The sequence below is a fragment of the Aphelocoma coerulescens genome, chromosome 24 (assembly GCF_041296385.1).
Source record: "Aphelocoma coerulescens isolate FSJ_1873_10779 chromosome 24, UR_Acoe_1.0, whole genome shotgun sequence".
Classification (NCBI taxonomy): domain Eukaryota; kingdom Metazoa; phylum Chordata; class Aves; order Passeriformes; family Corvidae; genus Aphelocoma; species Aphelocoma coerulescens.
In genome coordinates, this window is record NC_091037.1 from 584,476 (window position 1) to 604,110 (window position 19,635).

At 54.8% G+C, this 19,635-nt stretch overlaps 3 protein-coding genes across 3 annotated transcripts; all 3 read left to right on the forward strand.

Annotated features, from left to right (window-relative positions):
* Window positions 1-2,046: 2,046 nt before the first annotated feature.
* On the forward strand, window positions 2,047-3,895 carry NNMT (nicotinamide N-methyltransferase). The gene is given in 4 exon segments (XM_068994558.1): window positions 2,047-2,440; window positions 2,904-2,970; window positions 2,972-3,094; window positions 3,232-3,895. Coding segments are annotated over 4 exon segments (1,014 nt in total). The 5' UTR covers window positions 2,047-2,280.
* A 2,978-nt stretch (window positions 3,896-6,873) lies between these two features.
* On the forward strand, window positions 6,874-9,156 carry RBM7 (RNA binding motif protein 7). The gene is made up of 5 exons (XM_068994673.1): window positions 6,874-7,035; window positions 7,207-7,369; window positions 7,922-8,024; window positions 8,221-8,287; window positions 8,603-9,156. Exons 1-5 carry the CDS (start codon window positions 6,940-6,942, stop codon window positions 8,996-8,998), a joined length of 825 nt encoding a protein of 274 aa, XP_068850774.1. The 5' UTR covers window positions 6,874-6,939; the 3' UTR covers window positions 8,999-9,156.
* Window positions 9,157-9,838: 682 nt separating this feature from the next.
* On the forward strand, window positions 9,839-14,786 carry REXO2 (RNA exonuclease 2). Its single transcript, XM_068994872.1, has 7 exons — window positions 9,839-9,996; window positions 10,101-10,184; window positions 10,477-10,554; window positions 12,425-12,536; window positions 13,078-13,186; window positions 13,413-13,466; window positions 14,365-14,786. The coding sequence occupies exons 1-7, from the start codon at window positions 9,865-9,867 to the stop codon at window positions 14,492-14,494; spliced, it is 699 nt and encodes a 232-aa protein (XP_068850973.1). The 5' UTR covers window positions 9,839-9,864; the 3' UTR covers window positions 14,495-14,786.
* Window positions 14,787-19,635: the final 4,849 nt, after the last annotated feature.

Genomic DNA, 19,635 nt, shown 5'->3' on the forward strand with positions numbered 1-19,635 from the left:
CCAGGAAAAGAATGGCTTAAATCCCCATCGAAGAGCACAGAGAGGAGAGAGAAGCAGAGAGAGGAGTGCAGGGAACGGGAACCTTTTGTTTGGGATCCTCTGCACCACGTGGAGAAGAGACGCCTTTTGTTCCTGGAGCTTGGCTGCTCCCACTCCCCTCTGTGGGCAGAGCCTCTGGGGAGCAAGACCCGGGGCAGGGGCCCAGCAGCATGGCCAGTTGTTAATTACACATCATTTGTAAGATCCCATTGCTGCCCATGCGACAGAGACTCAGCCAAACATCTGTCCCTGGGAGGAAGGGGGCAGAGGGAAGGGCACAGCAGTGGGTGGATTCCTCTGACCCTGATGGGAACCTTGAAGCACAATATTTCTGACCACTGAAATACAGGGGAAAACTCAAAATGTTTTCTGCAACAACCAAAACAACCAGCCACCTTGAACCAACCCCCGCAAAAGCAGCGGCACCCAGTGGTGCCCTTAAAGGACGCTTGTCCTCACCACAGCACCTCCCTAGGCCAGTGTTCTGCCACACAAGCTGGCTGCTTCCAAACCTCCTCTGGGACACCAACAGGAGCTGTGCTCATGGCAGAGGCCATGTAGAGCCTAACCCAGAAACACCTCGATGTGCTGCAAGTACTAAAACATCCCCCCCGCCCCGCTCCCTCTGCCCTTTATAATCTCTCAGCTGCTGCCCAGGTGAGGGGATGAGGCCAAGGTGCTCCTCTATAGGCTGGAAGAGCTCCCCTCCTCCCTCCCCAGCCTCCTTTTTCGTGTGATTTTCCCTCCCTGCAGTGGCAGATTTTGTGCGTTATCCAGGAAAGCAGAGCGATGCATTCCTCGCTGTAAACATCAAGATGCTGTTTCCACCCATCAGAGCAGCACTTAGGTGGAGATGACAATGGAGCTTGTGCAGCCCTAATCACACACTTTGATTGAAATAAGAGTACAGGGGAAAATGGAAATCAGATGCCTGGAGCCAAGCTCTCGTGGAGCTGGGAAGCTGGAGCGTCAGAACCATCCTGGGGGCTGCCACAAGCTCGGGGGCTGGCTCTTTGGGCTGACCTAATCGTGGCCTTCTAGTGCTTGAAGGGAGCCTACAGGAAAGATGGAAAGAGACTGTTTAGAGCATTTATTATTTACAGCCTGGAGTGACAGGACAAGGGAGAAAGGCTTCACACTGACAGAGAGTAGGTTTAGATCAGGTATTAGGAAGAAATTCTTCCCTGTGAGCGTGGGGAGGCCCTGGCACAGGTTGCCCAGAGAAGCTGTGGCTGCCCCGTTCCTGGAAGTGTCCAAGGCCAGGTTGGACAGGGCCTGGACCACCCTGGTCTGGTGGAAGGTGTCCCTGCCCATGGCAGGCCAATCCTAGAACATTCTATGATTCTATGATTCCCAGGACCAGGCAGTGCCAGGCTGACAGTGAGGGCAATAAGTCTTGCCAGCTCCAAGATGCTCTGCCACTCCTGCTGAGAGGCTTCTGGGTGCTGACAGTTTGTACTTTTATCCCCAGATTATGTCATTCAGTGAACAAAACCAGGCTCTAAGGATTGAAACCCAAGTACTGCACTGGCAAATGCCCTTGGGTCAGCTTGCCTGGCCAGCAGGGCTCTTGCCGGGCCCGTGTCCCAGCACTGCAGTTGCAGAGAGCACTGATTGTTGGCTTTGCTGTCAGAAGAAAACCTCTTTACCATGTTCGTCTTTCAAGCTGACGTCCTCTATACGCCTCACATGCTCAGCAGAAGGGTTTGGCAGGGGCAGGTCTGGCTCAGTGAGGGGGTTTTGAAGCAAATGCACCTTGGATCTACAATCGCACTTATTAGTTTGACGATGATGCGGCAGCTCCTCTGCTGTCACTTCTAACGATGGATCCTCAAAAAAGCAAAGACCAATTATATAGATTTGGAGTCCGTAATGAGCCTAAAACTGTTTGATCATTTCGGCTCCAGCTGGGCGAGTGGGTGGAGGACGAGCTGCTGTGGGGACCCGCCAGCGCGAGAAGTGCGGGGCTCTGCTGCCTCTTTGTGGCGGTGACGGCGAAGGAGTTGTCACCACCGCGTCCCCTCCGTGCTGCTCAGGACGGCGGGCGAGAGGCTGCCGGGGGCTGCAGAAGTGAGTTATTATCGAAAATGCAAGGCTCAGCAGAAAACTGGAGGGCGAGCGTAAGTCCTGCTGACGAACGTGTCCAGCTGGGGCTGGAGCGAAGCAGGCAGAGGGGACGTACAAACTGAAAGTACAACAGGAGCACGGGAGGAGCGAGGAGCGGAGCTGGCTCTCGGCAGGATGGAAGCGCCAGCGATCTTCACGGAGGCAGAGTTTTACCAGCGGAATTTTGACCCTCGCGAGTATTTGAAAGAATTTTACAGCATGAGCACCAGCCGGGAAGGGGCAAGTGAGTTCATGATGCTGAACTTGGGGAGCCTGCGTAAAATCTTCTCCTTAGGTGAGCACTCCCGAGGCGTTCGGAGGCGTGGGACGGCACCATTTCCCGGGCTGCCGAACATGGAGCGAGCTGTGAGAGACGTAGACGCACACCTGCTTTGTCAAGAACTGCCCTCTGCCTGAACGTGTGTCCGTGCAGACAGGGAATTGCAGCTGGAGCTGTGCCACAGTTTCTGGGATCACCATCAAGCCCAGCTGGGGCCGGGGGACGTGAGGACAGTGCCTCTGCCCCAGGAGCTGGCACTGCCCCTGCCACAGGCTGTGGACCCACTGCAGCAGTTGCCTCTGGGCGGGCTGTGGCCAGAGAGCCCTGGCATTGGGGTATGGGGCTGTGCCATGGGTCTGTGGCATTTGGGGTCACATTTCTGGGTTAGGGGGAACACAGCCTGAGGGGCTCTGAGATGTTTCTGCCCTGGGGCAGTTTCCATCCTCACCGGGATGGTTTGCCCCCCAATCTGCACCAGATGGGCTGAGAGGTGACATCCTGATAGATGTCGGCTGTGGCCCCACCACCTACCAGCTCCTGTCTGCTGATCATCGCCTTGGACTACACTGACCAGAACCACTGGGAGATGAATAAGTGGCTGAAGAATGAAGCAGGAACCTTTCACTGGGAGCCAGCAGTGAAATAAATTTGTGAACTGGAAGGGGACAGGTGAGGCTGGTGTCCTACTGCCTGTCACCAACCATGGCAGTGGCACAGGCTCTGTGCAGTGACAGGAAGCCACAGGCACAGATGCTAAATATACACAGAATGAGCCTTCATCTACTTATTCTTCATTTTCTTGCCAGCGAGAAGTGGGCTGAGAAGCAGGAGAAATTGAGGAAGATGGTGAAGTAGGTTCTGAAGTGTGATGTGACCAAAGCTAACCCCAGGGGCCCCGTGTCCCTGCCGCCAGCTGACTGCATCGTCTCCACCCTGTGCTTGGAGGGTGCCTGCAAGGACCTGGCCACCTTCCGCAGTGCCCTGAGGAACATCGGCACCCTCCTGAAGCCAGGGGAGCACCTGGTCATGGTGACTGCCCTCGGGGACACCTACTACACCTTCAACAAGCAGGCTTTCTCATGCCTCTGTCTGCAGAAACACAAGGTGGTGGCTGCTGTGGTGGCTGCTGGCTGTGAGGTGAAGTTCAGTGACGCGCAGCCGTACACGGTGAACGACGACCTGGACCTCAGGGCTGTGCTCGGCCGGGTGGCACAGAAGTGTCCCTCTGCCACCGTGGGGGGGACAACAGTGCTGAGTCTGGGTTCAGAAAGCCTTGTTGGTGTAGCCCAGTGGCTCCCAGCCCTTTATCTGGCACTAAATAAACTCCTCAGTGCTCCAACTGTGTCTGTGAGCTGGGATTTGTGCAGAACACACAGCACCCAGGCTTGGAGTAACCCCAGCAGCTCCCCCCAGCCCAGGGACAGGGATAGTGCCTGGAAGGAAGAAGGGTATAATTATATAAATACATAAAAAAGCAAACAAAAACCCCCAAACAAACTCTCCAAACAAATAAACCACCAAGCCTCTTCTAAAGTTGAAACTAGCAAGTGGAATTGGTTGAAATCTCAGCAATATTTCCAAGTGCCTGCACATTAAGAGTGAAAACATGCAGCCAAAGAATGAGGGTTTCCACTTTGCTACTTTGAAGAGCAAAAAGGGCACCAAAAAGTGACACAAACAAGCACAACAGAATTCCAATAGCATCTCTGAAGCACCTGAAGTGGTTCCTTTTCTCTCACTGTGTATTTTTCAAGCCTGGGCTGGGTGAGGCTGCACCAGGCAATGCCTGAGCCCACCAGCTCCTACCATGGTCTCTGGCCAGGGCCGTGGCACCTGCACGTGGAACAAGCCACAGTGGCACGAGCGCCACACACTCCCAGCCAAGCCCGAGGAGACCCAGAGAGGGAAAACAGGCAGAGCGAAAGTAAATGAGGCTCCAGGGAAATTAAGGCAAAGTGGAAGTCCTGGCAAAGCGAGGTAATAATTCCCTTTCTGAACGAGTGACTGTTTGGAATTTAACCAGGCGAACGCGATTAAACCAAATGGATATAAATTCTAGGTGCGGCGGCAAGTAATGAAGTGGAGAAAATGAACAGCACCCAATTAACAAGGAAATCGGATCTGCCGCAACGCGGGGGGATCTAATGAAAAATGAAGGCTCAACTGCCCCTTTCAAAATTTTTCCAGATGGAGAACACCCGTTTTACATCCGGCATCTTCTGGGATACCCAGGGGATTGCAGTGGCTGGGGAGAGCCGACCGGATGCTTTCCAACTTTTCCACTTTTTTTCCCCCCACTTTTTGGAGAAGTGAAATCCCTGGGAAGGCTGATGTGGGTCCCACTCCGACGGGATCCAGCCATAGGAGCGGCTGGGCTTGGAGGCCCCAGGGAGAACCCCCGGTGTCCCACCGCAGCCCCTCCAGAATGCAGAGCCCTCGTGGCTTCCCTGCTCCCAAAGAACCCATCTGGAGGTTTTTCACCTGCATCCCGGTTTTTAACTGGCTGCCTCAGACCCTTTCAGTTTCCCATCAGTTTCACAACAGCAGTGGGAATAATGGGGAAATGGAGAAAACGCGGCCCTGGCTGCCAAGCAGCAGGACCTGGGCACAAGCTCGTGACAGGGATGCGCTGTCGCGATAGCGGGGCCGGTGCACGTGACACATCAACGACTTCCTTACGGCAAACGGGGCCTATTGCCAGGTATTGGTTAATTACAGGTCATCAGTGACTCCCCGGGGCCCGCGGGGCCGCAGGCGGGGGCTTTGCACGTCCTGTGCACCCCGGCACACGCAGGCCCGTCCCGCCCGCGTTCTGTGCCCGCAGCTGCCGCTGAGCCCGTGCTCACGAGGCCCGGTCCTGTCCACATTCCCTTTCCCATGCCTGGCTCCATTCCTATTCCCATTCTTGTCCCTGGCCCGGTTCCCATTCCCGCGTTCCCTGTTTCCATGCCCATTCCCGTTCCCCATTGCCCCGTTCCCGTTCCCCATTGCCCCGTTCCCCATTGCCCTATTCCCCCGTTCCCCACTGCCCCGTTCCCCGTTCCCCCGTTCCCCATTGCCCCGTTCCCCCGTTCCCCATTGCCCCGTTCCCCGTTCCTGTTCCCCCGTTCCCCATTGCCCCGTTCCCGTTCCCCATTGCCCCGTTCCCGTTCCCCATTGCCCCGTTCCCCGTTCCCCATTGCCCCGTTCCCGTTCCCCATTGCCCCGTTCCCCCGTTTCCCATTGCCCCGTTCCCCGTTCCCCCGTTCCCCATTGCCCCGTTCCCCGTTCCCGTTCCCCATTGCCCCGTTCCCTGTTCCCCCGTTCCCCATTGCCCCATTCCCATTCCCCATTGCCCCGTTCCCCGTTCCCCCGTTCCCCATTGCCCCGTTCCCGTTCCCCGTTCCCGTTCCCCATTGCCCCGTTCCCCCGTTTCCCATTGCCCCGTTCCCGTTCCCCATTGCCCCGTTTCCCATTGCCCCGTTCCCATTCCCCATTGCCCCGTTCCCGTTCCCCATTGCCCCGTTCCCCATTGCCCCGTTCCCCGTTCCCGTTCCCCATTGCCCCGTTCCCGTTCCCCATTGCCCCATTCCCCCGTTCCCCGTTCCCCATTGCCCCGTTCCCCGTTCCCCATTGCTCCATTGCCCCGTTCCCCACTGCCCCGTTCCCCGTTCCCCATTGCCCCATTCCCTGTTTCCCCGTTTCCCATTGCCCCGTTCCCGTTCCCCATTGCCCCGTTCCCCATTGCCCCATTCCCCCGTTCCCCATTGCCCCGTTCCCGTTCCCCACTGCCCCGTTCCCCGTTCCCCATTGCCCCGTTCCCCCGTTCCCTATTGCCCCGTTCCCCGTTCCCCATTGCCCCGTTCCCGTTCCCCATTGCCTCGTTCCCCGTTCCCCATTGCCCCGTTCCCCATTGCCCCGTTCCCCCGTTCCCCATTGCCCCGTTCCCCGTTCCCCATTGCCCCGTTCCCCCGTTCCCCAGTGCCCCGTTCCCCATTGCCCCGTTCCCCATTGCCCCGTTCCCGTTCCCCATTGCCCCGTTTCCCATTGCCCCGTTCCCCATTGCCCCGTTCCCCCGTTCCCCGTTCCCCGTTCCCATTGCCCCGTTCCCCGTTCCCCCGTTCCCCATTGCCCCGTTCCCCATTGCCCCGTTCCCCCGTTCCCCGTTCCCATTGCCCCGTTCCCCGTTCCCCCGTTCCCCATTGCCCCGTTCCCCATTGCCCCGTTCCCCGTTCCCATTGCCCCGTTCCCCATTGCCCCGTTCCCCCGTTTCCCATTGCCCCGTTCCCGTTCCCCCGTTCCCCATTGCCCCGTTCCCCATTGCCCCGTTCCCCGTTCCCCGTTCCCATTGCCCCGTTCCCCCGTTCCCCATTGCCCCGTTCCCCGTTCCCCGTTCCCATTGCCCCGTTCCCGTTCCGCCCCCGCCGGAAGGGGCGGGCCCTGCACGCACGCGCCGCCGGCGGTGACGTCACGCCAAGCGCGGGGTGGGGGGCGCAGCCGCTGGGCAGCGCGCGCGCTCAGATCTCGGCGCGGCGATGGGGGCGGCGGCTGCCGAGGCGAACCGGACGCTGTTCGTGGGGAACCTGGACCCCAAGGTCACCGAGGAGCTCATCTTCGAGCTCTTCCACCAGGTATCGCCCGGCGCCCGTGCTGTGTGTACCGGGGGAGGACGCGGCGGGGGGGCCGCGGCCGCCATGGCCGGCGGGGCTACGGCGGCCGCCGCGGGACAGGGTTCGGCGGGGCGCACGTGCTCGGCGGCGGTCGCTCCCTCCCGGTGTTAACGCCTTCGCCCCCGATGCCAGGCGGGTCCCGTGATCACCGTGAAGATCCCGAAGGACCGGGATGGACGGCCCAAGCAGTTCGCCTTCGTCAATTTCAAGCACGAGGAGTCGGTGCCGTACGGACTGCGGCTGCTCAACGGGATCAAGCTGTACGGGCGGCCCATGCGCATCCAGTTCCGATCAGGTACCGGAGGAACCTTAAATAACCCGTTTTCTAGAGGGAAATTGAACTGCTGTCAACTGTCCCGAGCCTGCAACAGAATCACAGTTAATCGGGTACATTGCAGGAGCCTCTCACCCAGGCTCACCCTCATCTGCCAGCTCTGCTCCCCTCACACACTCCTGTCCCAGTGCTTCCACCAGGGACTTTTTGTCCCTCGTGGCCGGTGTAACCCCCTTGGCTGAGCCTTCTCTTTGTGTTTTTATTGGTTATTCCTGCAGCACCTCTGAGATCTGTTATAAATTATCACGCACTAAAAATTGCATCTGGTCGTGATTTAATGAGGCACACTGGCTACAATACCTCTGCCCTTTCCTGGTGGGAATTAAGACAGTTGCAGTGCCATATTTTGGTAACTCGACCATGTGCTTTTGCAGGTCACTGATGAAATGTGAGAGCCAATTAAACACGTGGAAACTTGAGAGCCAATTCAAAACGTGTTGATGTCGTGCAAGTTCACACCCAAGTTCCTTAACTGGTATTTGTGGGTCTCCTGAAATATTTGTCTCTCCCCAGGGAGCAGTCATGCAGCCCAGGATATCAATCCATCCTGTTCCCCACTCACAGCTGCTGGCACCAGCCCTCCTGGGATGCCTCATCCAGCATCCAACTGCAGCAGGTATGAGTCTTGTTGGCACAGGAGCGTGGAGTGGAGATAGACATTGCATGATTCAGTGTTCCTGGCTACTTCCAAGGTTCCAAGGGCAATTTGGTGTTTCTTCCCTGTGGAAGGAACACCAGTGGGATACCGACACCCCTTGGACTGCAGCTGTTGTGTGTTTAAGGCTGAAACTCCTGATCTGTTTTCCGTGCAGGTATGAGAGGGTTCCAGATGGCATGGCTGCACCAGGGTTCCCGTCGAGCCTGCAGAGACAAGCAGTGGTACGTGCGCACCCTCACAGGCACAGGTTGTGGGAATGTACTTCTGGAGTGCTGAAATGACAATTCCAGAAGATTTGAAGCTCCTGGAACAGTTGGGGATCTGTTGGGAGGGCTTTGGGCTGTGGGAGTCCAGCTGTGGGTGAAGTAGTGGGTAGTGGTTATTAAGCTTGCATTCCGTCTCACTTCCAAACCAACCTGTTCCGTTCTCCTGGTATTTACAGTGTGAGTTAGAGTCCAGCCCAGGGTTTAGTTCAAGCACTGCACTGGGCAGCGAGTGTACCAAACCGAGCATGCCTTTCCCTCTTTCCCTTCCAGATGAACAGTGCGGCTCGGCAGCAACCGCAGTTCGGGGGGAAATATGAGCAGCCCGGCTTTGCCCCTCCTGGCTACCCGCACTCCTTCCACGCCCCTCCGGGCTCCCCGGGGCCGCGGCGCTCTGAGGGGCCGGCCCTGCGCAAGGGCCGGCTGGGTGCCCACCCCTACCCCCCAGACACCCGCCACTTCGGCCGCGAGCGCTTTGGGGAACGCGGCCCCGACTACGGCCGGGGCAAACGGGATGAGTACGGCTTTGAGGAGAGGAGCCACGACGCCGAGCACCACTACCGGGGCGGCCGGGAGGAGCACTACGACGACAGGCACCGGGATGGCTGGAGCTACGACTACCGCAGGGAGAGCTACAGAGAAGCCAAGTGGCACTCATCGCGGCATTGATGGACTCGAGGGCCAAGCAAATGTGACCTGTTTCTCACTGAATACATGTATAGACCCCCCCCAAAACCCCCAGTGAAGTCACCTTTTAGTGTTTGTAAAAATACCAGCAGTGCAGTCCTGCCAAACTCTGGTCTCAGTATTAAATGTCTTAACTCACACTTCAGGGCTTTTCACGGGGTAACAAAGCTGTGGTGAAGATTGGGAGAAACCACTACTGTGTCCTTGTGTCACAGAGAAGTGCTGTCAGTATTTTTTCGGAGAAAGGAACATTGTGTCAGATGGAAGGGTCTAGCCTTTTAAGCAGGGTTGAGGTGGGACAGATGCTGCCTGGCATCTGCAACATTTCTCATGTCGTTTTTTATACAGTCACAGAATCACAGAATGGTCTGGGTTGGTAGGTACTTTAAAAACCACCTCATTCCAGCCCCCTGCCATAGGCAGGAACACCTTCCACTAGACCAGGTTGCTCAGAGCCCCATCCAACCTGGCCTTGAACGCCTCCAGCGATGGGGCGTTCACAATTTCCCTGGCTAAGCTGTTACAGTGCTTAAGCACCCCCACAGTAAAGAATTTTTTCCTAATACGTAATCCAAACCTACTCTCTTTCAATTTGAACCCGTTCCCCGTTGTCCATTTAAAATATGACAATATCGTCTTGGAGAACATTAAAAGTCTCCCTGGGGAAAGCCCCTGGGTGAGCCCTCTCTTTTGAAGCGGGGGGAGCGGAGCTCCTCCGTGGGATCGGTGACGGGAGGAGGGTCCCGGGCTACGCCGGACTATATCTCCCAGCAGCCCTTGCGGCGCGTCCACCCCCACGAAGCGCGGGCGGCGGCGCGGGGGCCACCGGGAGCTGTAGTGCGGCGGCTATGCTGGGCGGCGGCCGCGCCGGCCTGGGCCGCCTGCGGATCTGCGCCGGGCGGCTGTGGCGGGGCCGGCGGAGGGCAGCGGCCATGGCCGGCGGCGACATGGGGCAGCGCATGGTCTGGGTGGACCTGGAGGTGCGGGGCAGCGGCGCGGGGCGGCGGGGGGCGCGGGGAAGGACCGGACGGGACGGGGGGCGCGGGCCCCCGGGCGCGCTGACGCTGCCGCTCGCCCCTGGCAGATGACGGGCCTGGACGTGGAGAAGGACCAGATCTTGGAGATGGCGTGTCTGATCACCGACTGCGACCTCAACGTGCTGGCCGAGGTGAGGGAGCCGGGCGGGACCCAGCGGGCACCCCCGGCCCCGGCGGGACCGCGCCGCTTCAGGGGATGCTGGAACAAAGTAACCCCGGGCGATGCCCGGCTCCGGCCGCGTTGGGATCCGCTGCTCCGCACCGGGAGCGTGGGAGTGGCACCGGAGCGCGGGGACCTGCGTCACACTGGACTTCGTGTCTCCCGGCTGAAACTGCTCCGTGCTCTGCTTGTGTTTGGGACTAAACTTTTACATGCTTGTAAACTTTTATTCCATTACCTTTATGTTTTCCTCTCCCCGACAGGGCCCGAACCTGATTATCAACCAGCCCGACGAGCTGCTGGAGAGCATGTCCGAGTGGTGCAAGGAGCATCACGGGAAGGTAAAGCCCTTCTCCGTCTTGGCCGCGATGAGAATGACGTGTAATTCTGAGTGATGAGCTGCAGTACGGCCGCCTTAGCAGGGACAACTCCTGTGCTGAGCAGTTTGCAGTCAGACAGAGGGGTTGAAAGACAGGAGACAGTATCTGTCTTATTGTGTATTGAGGAGCCTCTGTGGAATGTTTTGCCCAAGGTGTCACAAGTCATCTGCGGCACAGTTCAAACTGCACTTGGGGATCTTTAGCCTTCAGCTTCCAGCTTGCCTGAAGGAGCCTGTGCTTTGCAGCCTGGTTTCTGATAAGTTGGAATAGTGCTGGAAGCTACTTCCTGGTTTGAGAGAGGGGAGCATCAGCACAGCCCAGCAGCAGTGAGGCTCCCCTGAGAGGGCTGGAGCAGGCAGGAGGGGCCAGAATGGGGTCTGTTGCTCAGGGATGTGCCACTGGCTCGCATCTCCTAAGGCAATGGCTCAGTCTCCCTCTCTCAGTGTGAGGTTGGGAATTGGGGTTTGGTTCCTTGGTCCTCTGAAAGAGCTGCTGGCCACCTCCTGCCTGTGTGGGAGCCCTGGTGTAGGTGGGGTGGGTGGGCTCCTCTTGACACCTCCTCCTGCTGAAGTCTTGCATAAAATAATTCAGAATAATTCCAGTGGAGAAGGGGAAGGTGAAGCTTGAATGCCTGAGTAAGAACAGGTGCAGGATCAGTGCAGAAGAGTCCAGAGCCAGTGAAATGCAATTTCTTCCTGTGGATTCTGATGCATGTGGGATTAAACAGGCCTGTAAGCACTGGGCTTTTGCCTGTCCCCTCGGTGCTGTTAGCCTTGCAGATTTTTTCACTGAAGGCTTCACTTTTGCAGTAAGAGATTATTTTTTGGTCTTTGGGCCACCAGAGAAAGGTTCCTCCTTGCCAGCGGCAAGAGAGCAAATGGATTTTCCAGTCCCTGATGATGAATTGAAATTCAAGTTAGTTTTAAGATACCCATAACCCCCCTTCCTCCCCCTTCGGCGTCTTGCTCTCCCTAGGAAGAATTAGCAAGAGTTTGGGAAATGAATATTAATTTACTGTGATGGGTGCTTTTCCCTGCTCCAGTTGAGGATTCCAGCTCGGCTTCAGCTCGGGAGTGAATTGGAGATGGTAGCATGCGTCCTTGCTGCTCCTGAGGAGCTACTTATTTTTAATTGACTAAGAGAAGAGAAGCAATTAGAATATAGATGAAAATGCTGCCACATAATGAATTTTTTAACCACCACTTGGATCTGTCAAGTAGATTTTTGCGGCACAGTCGTGGAAATATATAGCGTAGCCAGATGGAAATAAATCACTGAGAACACTTGGAGAGGATTTGACATTTAACTATTGAAAAAAAAGAAGGGAGGAACTTCTCTGATTTATAGGAATCTTGATAAACCCTGAAGGCAGGATCCTGTTTATTTGTGTTCACTGGTACCTGCTGCTCCCTGCTGGGGAGGCGAGTGCCTCTCCTGAAACAGGGATATAAGGGGATGTAACGCTCTCCTGGCTCAAGGATGTGCAGGTGGATAAACAACGCCTCACGTCTTGGTAACTGAGAACAAGTCTGAGCAAAGAAATCAAAAAAAAGGGAAGGAAAAAGCCCCAAACCCTACAGCAAGGTCAGTGCTGCCAGGACTATTCACCTGCCTTGGTCTTACTTCCCAAGCAGGAGGTCCCTGGGGAGAGTAAAGGCTGGGGGTGCCCCAGAGAACTGAGATGCAGAGTTCAGGAGGTACCTGGGGAACAAACAGCGCTCAAAGGGTTGACCTTTCACTGCAGAGTTAAACATTTACTTGAGAACTGGAGTATTCCTGGCAGTGTCTGTGACAGAGTGTTTCTGATTTATGACTTGGCTCTTTTTTGCAGTCTGGCCTTACTAAGGCTGTGAAGGAGAGTAAAATCTCACTGCAGCAGGCAGAGTATGAGTTCCTGTCCTTCGTGCGGCAGCAGACACCCCCGGGGCTCTGTCCTCTTGCAGGTGAAGCATCTTCTTTCTTAACTACATCATCATCCATCCTGCACTCCCAGTGGGATGCAAACACACACTGGCACCTGTGGCAGGGATGTGTTCCTGTTCTATGCTGTGTCTTTTCCTCCCTGGGTATCCAACCAAAGGCCAAATAAGGATCTTCCAGGTGTCCTCTTACCCAGAACTGCTTTCAAAATGTTCAGATATGATCTTGGGACAGGTGCTGAGTGAAATTAATACCAATGGCCATTTTCACTTAGCAAGAAACCCAATGTTGGCATAATTCTTTGATATTTATCTGTGTGACACAAACTGTGGGAGTAGTAACTGAGGAATTACGAGAGGTGTTAGTATTAAACCCTGTGTGATCTGATCCTGCAATGAAAATCTGACAAACCTTTACAATCATGTTTGCTAGAAAATGGGATAAATGAGCTGCTTGTGAATGGCTTTTCGTCCCTTGTGATCTCTCCCAGCTCGCTCCGCCTGCTTCTCGTTTCTGTCGCTCTGTAGCGTCTTTGAAGAAACATCTTGTTTTGTGTCTTTGTAGGTAACTCTGTTCATGCAGATAAGAAATTCCTTGACAAATACATGCCGCAGTTCATGAGGCACCTTCATTACAGGATCATTGATGTGAGCACTGTCAAGGAACTTTGCAGGTAAATGTTCCCCCAATTAAGTGGTTTGAAAGATACCCCTGGGACGCCCATTCGTGATGCTGGGGCTCTGCAGATCACAGCAGGGGGACAGACTCCCAGGGCTGCGGCACCTCTGGGTGTCAGTGAAACCAAAATTCCTTCACCAAGTGTAACAAACCTGCAGCAGTCACCAGGCATGGTTTTGAATGCCAGTTTTCTTTTTAAGTGGCAATTTTTTTGCTCGCAGGCGCTGGTATCCAGAGGAATATGAGTTTGCACCAAAGAAGGCGGCTTCTCACAGGTGAGCTTTGTGCTTCTGTCTCTGACAGAGCAGGGCTTGTCCTGCAGGGAACTCTGCTCTTCCTGAGCAGGATATGGGGCTCCCTGTGAATTCCAGCATCCTGTGTCTGATGCAGGTGGAGACTGTGTGCTTCTGCACCCTGTCAGATGTTTGTATTCTCCTGTCCAAAGCCTAGATAGTGTAGGGAAATGGAGTATTAAAATACAGAGAACCAGAAGTTTCCTCAGTCCTTCTGATTCACTCAGCTCTTCGAGGTGCATGTTTGTTGGCCATGCAAACAATCAGTTAATGGGGGTTATCTGCCCTTTTTTTGGGTAGAGTTGGTTACAGAAACACAAAAATTGGAGGACTGTGAATGGGGGGTGAGTCCTGCTCCTGCCTATTTCCTGAGCTTGGAATGTGCCAGAGAGGGAGTGGGAAGGGGCCGGGGAACCTCTGTGGCTCCGCTCTGATGTGACCGTGCTGGGCCAGGAGGGAGGCTCTGGTACAAACAGAGAAGGAGGAGGGCTGGCTGTCGCTGAGGTTCTGGCAAAGTCATGGTTGATGTGCTTCTGCATGGGGCTGAGCCCTGAGCAGGCCCTGGCTGGAGCAGAGGGCAGGTCTCTGGAGCACTCGTCTCTTCCCTTGGATCGAATTGTTTTCAACAGCCAACGCTGTAGACCCCGCTGGCTTCCAGCAGCTCTGTGTCCCATGGTGACATAAACTAATAAGCTGTTGGCACCACTGGACTTTTGTTGCTTCCCTGAGACAATGAGGGTTATTTTCATTTCTGACAGATGCACCTTCCATGTGCATCAGTTTGGTTTCCTGCAGCCTGGAAGTTTTCAGTGGCATTAGGATCTGGGCATAGCTGGAGATGGACCCAGACGCTTTGAAACCCTCCTTAATTCTCTTTCAGAGCACTTGATGACATCAGGGAAAGCATCAAAGAACTCCAGTTCTACAGAGACCACATCTTCAAGAGGAAAACGGATGAGAAGAAAAGGAAACTGATTGAGAACGGGGAAAGCGATAAAGCTGCCAGCTGATTTCTCCTCCCACCACGCCAGCTCGTAGCACACACTAGATGCGTCTCCTGGTTCTTTTATGTTTGCCAGTCTCTTGGGAAGCTGCACCCTGGGTTACCTTGTTTCATACCAGCTGTTCAATGCAGACAGGAGGCTGAGTTGCTGCTGCTTTTCACTTTGAGTGGGGAATCAGCACACTGGGCCTCAGCAGCGCCCAGGTTCGGATGGTGTAGGTAAAACATGCTGTTTGATACTCCTTACACCTGGTTTTAGGTGCAGTCTTTCATGACACAATAAAACAGTTCAGTTGAAAGATGCTGGTTTTGGACAGCCTTTCTTTGGTGCTCACCACACTGCCAGGTGAACTGCTGTTCCTGGTCTCCCCTGGGCTGTCCTGGAGCGGGAGCTGCCAGCCCATAAAGCAGAGGGTGTATTGGAGCACGGGGTGTGCAGCTCCCAGGCATGTTTTTATTATGGGCATTAATAATAATGGCCATCCAGGGCTTCTCAGTCCCGCTGATTGTTGGAACACCTGCTCTGCCAACCCTGGGAATGATTGTTACTGCAGAGAGGCCATTAAAATGGTTAATGGGGCAAATAAATGAGTCTCTGAAATGTCTCTCTCCTCTGTCACCAACTCCCAGGTAAGTCGGCAATTCCAACGAGGTTTGTTTTCTGTGTGGGCAGGCTTGGAGCAAGGCAGAGCTGAGGGACATCCCTGCACAGGGTTATCCTCCACTGCCAGCAGCTGCAGAGATGCCTGGATGCATCCCTATAGAGCTGCTGGCCCCACCCGCTGGGGCCCTGGGATGGCGCCGTGTGTGAGCCAAGGACCCTTGGTTCACCCTTGTCCCAGCAGCTCCCCAGACCCACGTCACGGCCGCATGCCAGCAGAATCCACTTTGGCTTTCATTTCCATGTTGTTGGTTTTCTCCCCTTCCTTTGACTTCTTCTTTCTGACCTACTTCTCCTGCTTTTCATATTTTATTCCTTGTTAAGATGCTTTTGTTTTTCTCAAAATGTTTTTTAAGGAACGTATGCCACCTGTGTTTATACATTTTTAAATATTGTTTATTCTTGCTTCTGAAGTAACGGTGCCGTATGGAGGATTTTTATCTCATTTCCTTGTGTTATGCAATAGCATTCCTGGTTTTCTGTGCTGGCATCATTTGAGGTTCCAGTTTAGTACAAATTTGTCACGCACTTGGCAGAGCACAGATAAACCCTACCAAAGTGGGTATTATTTTGGTCTGGAAACAAAGCTGCCTTCTGCAGCAGGGGCTGGGTAGAGGGAATGGGCAAGGACCCCCTGGCTTCACACCATTCCCTTCTGTAGGAGCACTTACACCAGTTGTTCGCAGGCTCTGAAAGCTCCATCACCATCACACAATCATGGAGGTTCCGGATACAGGGATGCAAATTACTGTGGTTTTGGATATGGTAGCTAAAAAAATTCTTCAAAGGCAAGTACAGAGTATGCCTGGGAGCCCTTGGCTCCACCCCTGAATGCTTGTGGAAATCTCTTGGATCGAGGTGGTTAACAGCACATTGAACCTCTAACTGCACAAGGAGTTTGTGTTCCCGTTCTCACTGTTTGGAACAGGAGTCCCCACAGCTCCAGCTGCTGCCAGGATGGAGAGTTTCCCATGTGGAAGCTCCTTCCAGACAGGAGCCATTTGAGCCTCCATTTGGCAAAAAGCAACCAGTTATCCCTCCCTCCCTCTCTCCTTCATCTTTTCTCTGCCCTTCCCTGCATCTCTCATTCTCTCCATCCATCCATCCATCCATCCATCCATCCATCCATCCATCCATCCATCCATCCATCCATCCATCCATCCATCCATCCACACTGCACTCTTTGGGTGCAAACCACAGAAATCAGGAAAAATATCAGCTCATGCTACACTTTTGCCCAGCTTCCTGCAATTTTCTCCCATTCCCATTTTTTAGAGAAATCCTTCTGCTCCCAGGCACAGCTGCTGGCTGCACTGCAATGGTCCAGAAGAACTTCTGCCCTCGGCAGCTGCGGCATGGACATAACATCAACCTTATAAAGGCAGGGGATGAAACAGTGACCCTCAAGAAACATTCCCCCCTAATTTGTTTGGGCCGAGCTGGATGCTCGGAGGCGGCAGGGATGTGCTGGGGACACTGCACAGCCCATGCTGGCACCGCTGCCAGTGCTGCCCACTGGCCTTGGGAGCCGCTGGGTGCAGCTGCATCGGCTCAAGGTCGGCTGCAGAGAGCCTGGAATAGAAAACCTTCAGACATGATTTTTGTCTTTTTTTTTTCCTCCCACTGCTGCTGATGATACCCTTTTACTGGAATAACTCTCTCCTGCTGACAGATAAGCTTTTAGGGTAGTGAAATCTCTGTGACACTTTAAGTGCCCTAAATGACAAAACAAGGACGTGCAAGATTACCCCGCGACTACTCCGTAAAACACAACTTGTCAGGAAGTTGCCACAGCCGCTCAGGCCCCATGAGGATGGGGCACCCCCATCCCTCCCAGGACTGTCCTTCCAGCAGCAGAGCAAGTGGAATAGCATGGGGAGCCAGGGAAGAGAGGGAAAGGGGCAAAACAGCAGTTAGTGTGACGAAGAGCCTCCCAAGCCATGGGGATGGAGGGTCCCTCTGGAATCAGGGACCTGTCTCTCTGCCACCTCCCCACTGATGGATGGGATCCAAATGGCCATAAATTGCCGGGTGCCGCAGCAATGTTTTATCCCCGTGCCGGAGGAGCCGCCAGCAGCAGCACAGTGCCACGTGCGGGGCACGGGCTGTCAGTCAAATGCCAAGCGGCGCAGGGAGGGAGAGGTGACAGTCAGTGAGATCCATTCCCCGGCACTAACACCAGCGGCGAGAAGAGCATAAATGGGTGTGATAATGGTGTGACAGGGCCTAGCAGACACCATATTTTGGAAAAGAAAACAATTATCTGGTGAGTGAAATGGCACCTACTGACCCCTCAGCTCTGGGCACTGAGGGCGGGTTACAGGGTGCAAATCCCTCTGCTTGCCTAAGACCAGGCTTTGTTGTTTACCCTCAAAATCCCCTTTCCTGGGAAGTCTGGGGGAAACTCTGTTCTGAAAAACCATGCAGCCTATGTGAAGGCACAGCCGGGGAAGCTGCCCCGCACCTTCCCCAGACAGAGTCCTCTCCTGCACTGCACTTGCAAGGGAATAAAATGAGTGTCTGCTCCTGACCCAACAGACAAGACCAGAGGGAGGATCACGCTCTCCAAACTTTGCAGAAGGGAAATGAAGCGCAGAGAGATGAAGTGACCTCCATAAGGTCGCATGGGGAATTTGTAGCAGAGCCAAGAACTGAGCTGAGATCTCCAGGGTCCTCATCTACTTCTTCCACTGTAAGATATTCCTTCCGCTTTCCCTCCAGCCAAGTTAAAAATAAAACTGAGTTTCGCGTCCCTTTGGCAGCAACGTGACTCCAGTGCAGCAGTCTGGTCCATGAGCTGCCAGGGCCACGGCACAGAAAGGATCTGCCTGGTTCTCTGCATTGCTCAGTCTTTTGGGGGATTGCTGCATGCATGGGTACATATTAACGTGCATGTACTAGTTATGTGTCACTTTCTGCCTCATAATTAAATGGAACCTCTTCATAGGCCCCTTTGAAGCAAATCTCTGTTGGTTCAGAGAAACTTTCATTGCCAGCCAGCACTCTGCGGTGTTTGTTCTCGTTGCTCCCGCCAGTCAGAATTAAACTCCTGATAACGACAGAGAAGGTGGCTCTGGATTCCCAGTGCCATCACACACTCAAAGCCCAGCCCTTACTTGGAGGGGAAGTGCCTGTAGTGGTATCTGCAGCAAGCCCTCAGCCATGCCCCGAGGGCTGGGGAGCAGCGTGGAAGGCTCCCCTGCTGTCCTTACTGTCGACTCTGGACGTCTGTATCCCCTCAATGTCCCCACGAGTCCTCCAACCTGTTGCATGCTTCCATTTTCTGTGCTCTGCTCACCAACACCCCTGCCAGGAGCTGCTTCTTTTAGCAGGGAGGCCCAGGGGCTGTGGGACGTTCCCTGCCAGGTGTATCTGCGATGCTCTTGCCTTTCCCTGCGCAAGTTTTGACACTCAAACTGCCACTTGTGAAAGGCCCGAGAAACACCCCCCAACCCATTCCTCGGAGCTGCCATTTGCTGATGGCATCGCTGCTGTTGCTGCAGTTGGTCTTGTGGTGTCTCCCAAACACAGGGAGCTGCGGAGATGAGAGCAGAGGTAGCGGGCGGAGAAGCGGCTCCAGAAGGGAGCGGGCAATGGAGCCAGGGCCAGGGTGGGAATGCTGCACAGAGCCCATGGGTTTCCCATGGGTGGCTGTTTTTTGACTGCTCCTGCAGTCAAAGGGAGGTCTGAAGGGTACACGCTGCCCTTCTAGACATAATGCCTTGTTCTCAAGGGGAAGAAGAGTTTCCTGCAGGAATTAGATTGTTTTGTTCTTTGTTTCCAGGGGAGACAAGGCGGGAGAAGCCCTGGCTGAATCCCCCTGTAGGTATCAGCATGTGTCAGCACAGAAGGCAAGAGTTCCACCTCTCCGATTCCCCTGGGATCCGTGTCACATGCTTGATGTTGTCACTCCTGCCTTCTCCCCGACCTGAGGTCCGTGTCCAAGGCAGCAGTACAGTTTGGGATGATGTTTTTGGTCTGTGAGCCTCTGCAGAGGACAGGCTGACCGGGCCCAGGTGGAAGGTACCAGCTGAGGAGCAAGCCTACAGCTCCACAGCCCCTGGAGAAACGCGCTCCACAGATAATCCTCTTCCCACCTCAGGCTCACAAACACCCACCCAGTCAAATGCCACAGGCAGCTTGTACAAGATCTGAGTCAGTCTGTGATCATCAGAGTAGGTAAATTAGGGCTAATCAAATCCCCCCCTCCAGAACAAACAGTGATAAGTAAAGGAAACGAGGGGAATGTATTCCTGGCTTGAGCGGCTGCATGGCTCCAACCAGGAGTGCTGCACGCACTGGATGCACTGGGGCACGGTCAGCACCATGGAGAAAGGATCCTGCTGTGCCTGGTTCTGACCACACCATGTCCTGGCTCACTGTAATGAATCCGTTTTCATGTCAGGCAGCAAAAATGCGAACAATATGTTCTGGGACAATTATTTCCCTTTCCAGAGGGACAAAGTGACTTGTCTTGGGGTCTTTTC

Bases quoted from the DNA above. Each gene is read 5' to 3' on its own strand.
- RBM7 (XM_068994673.1), top strand. From the start codon at position 6,940: ATGGGGGCGGCGGCTGCCGAGGCGAACCGGACGCTGTTCGTGGGGAAC. The intron at 7,036-7,206 runs GTATCGCCCGGC...CCCCGATGCCAG, and splicing joins TCTTCGAGCTCTTCCACCAG to GCGGGTCCCGTGATCACCGT. The intron at 7,370-7,921 runs GTACCGGAGGAA...GTCTCTCCCCAG, and splicing joins GCGCATCCAGTTCCGATCAG to GGAGCAGTCATGCAGCCCAG.
- REXO2 (XM_068994872.1), top strand. From the start codon at position 9,865: ATGCTGGGCGGCGGCCGCGCCGGCCTGGGCCGCCTGCGGATCTGCGCC. The intron at 10,555-12,424 runs GTAAAGCCCTTC...TCTTTTTTGCAG, and splicing joins GCAAGGAGCATCACGGGAAG to TCTGGCCTTACTAAGGCTGT. The intron at 13,467-14,364 runs GTGAGCTTTGTG...ATTCTCTTTCAG, and splicing joins AAGAAGGCGGCTTCTCACAG to AGCACTTGATGACATCAGGG.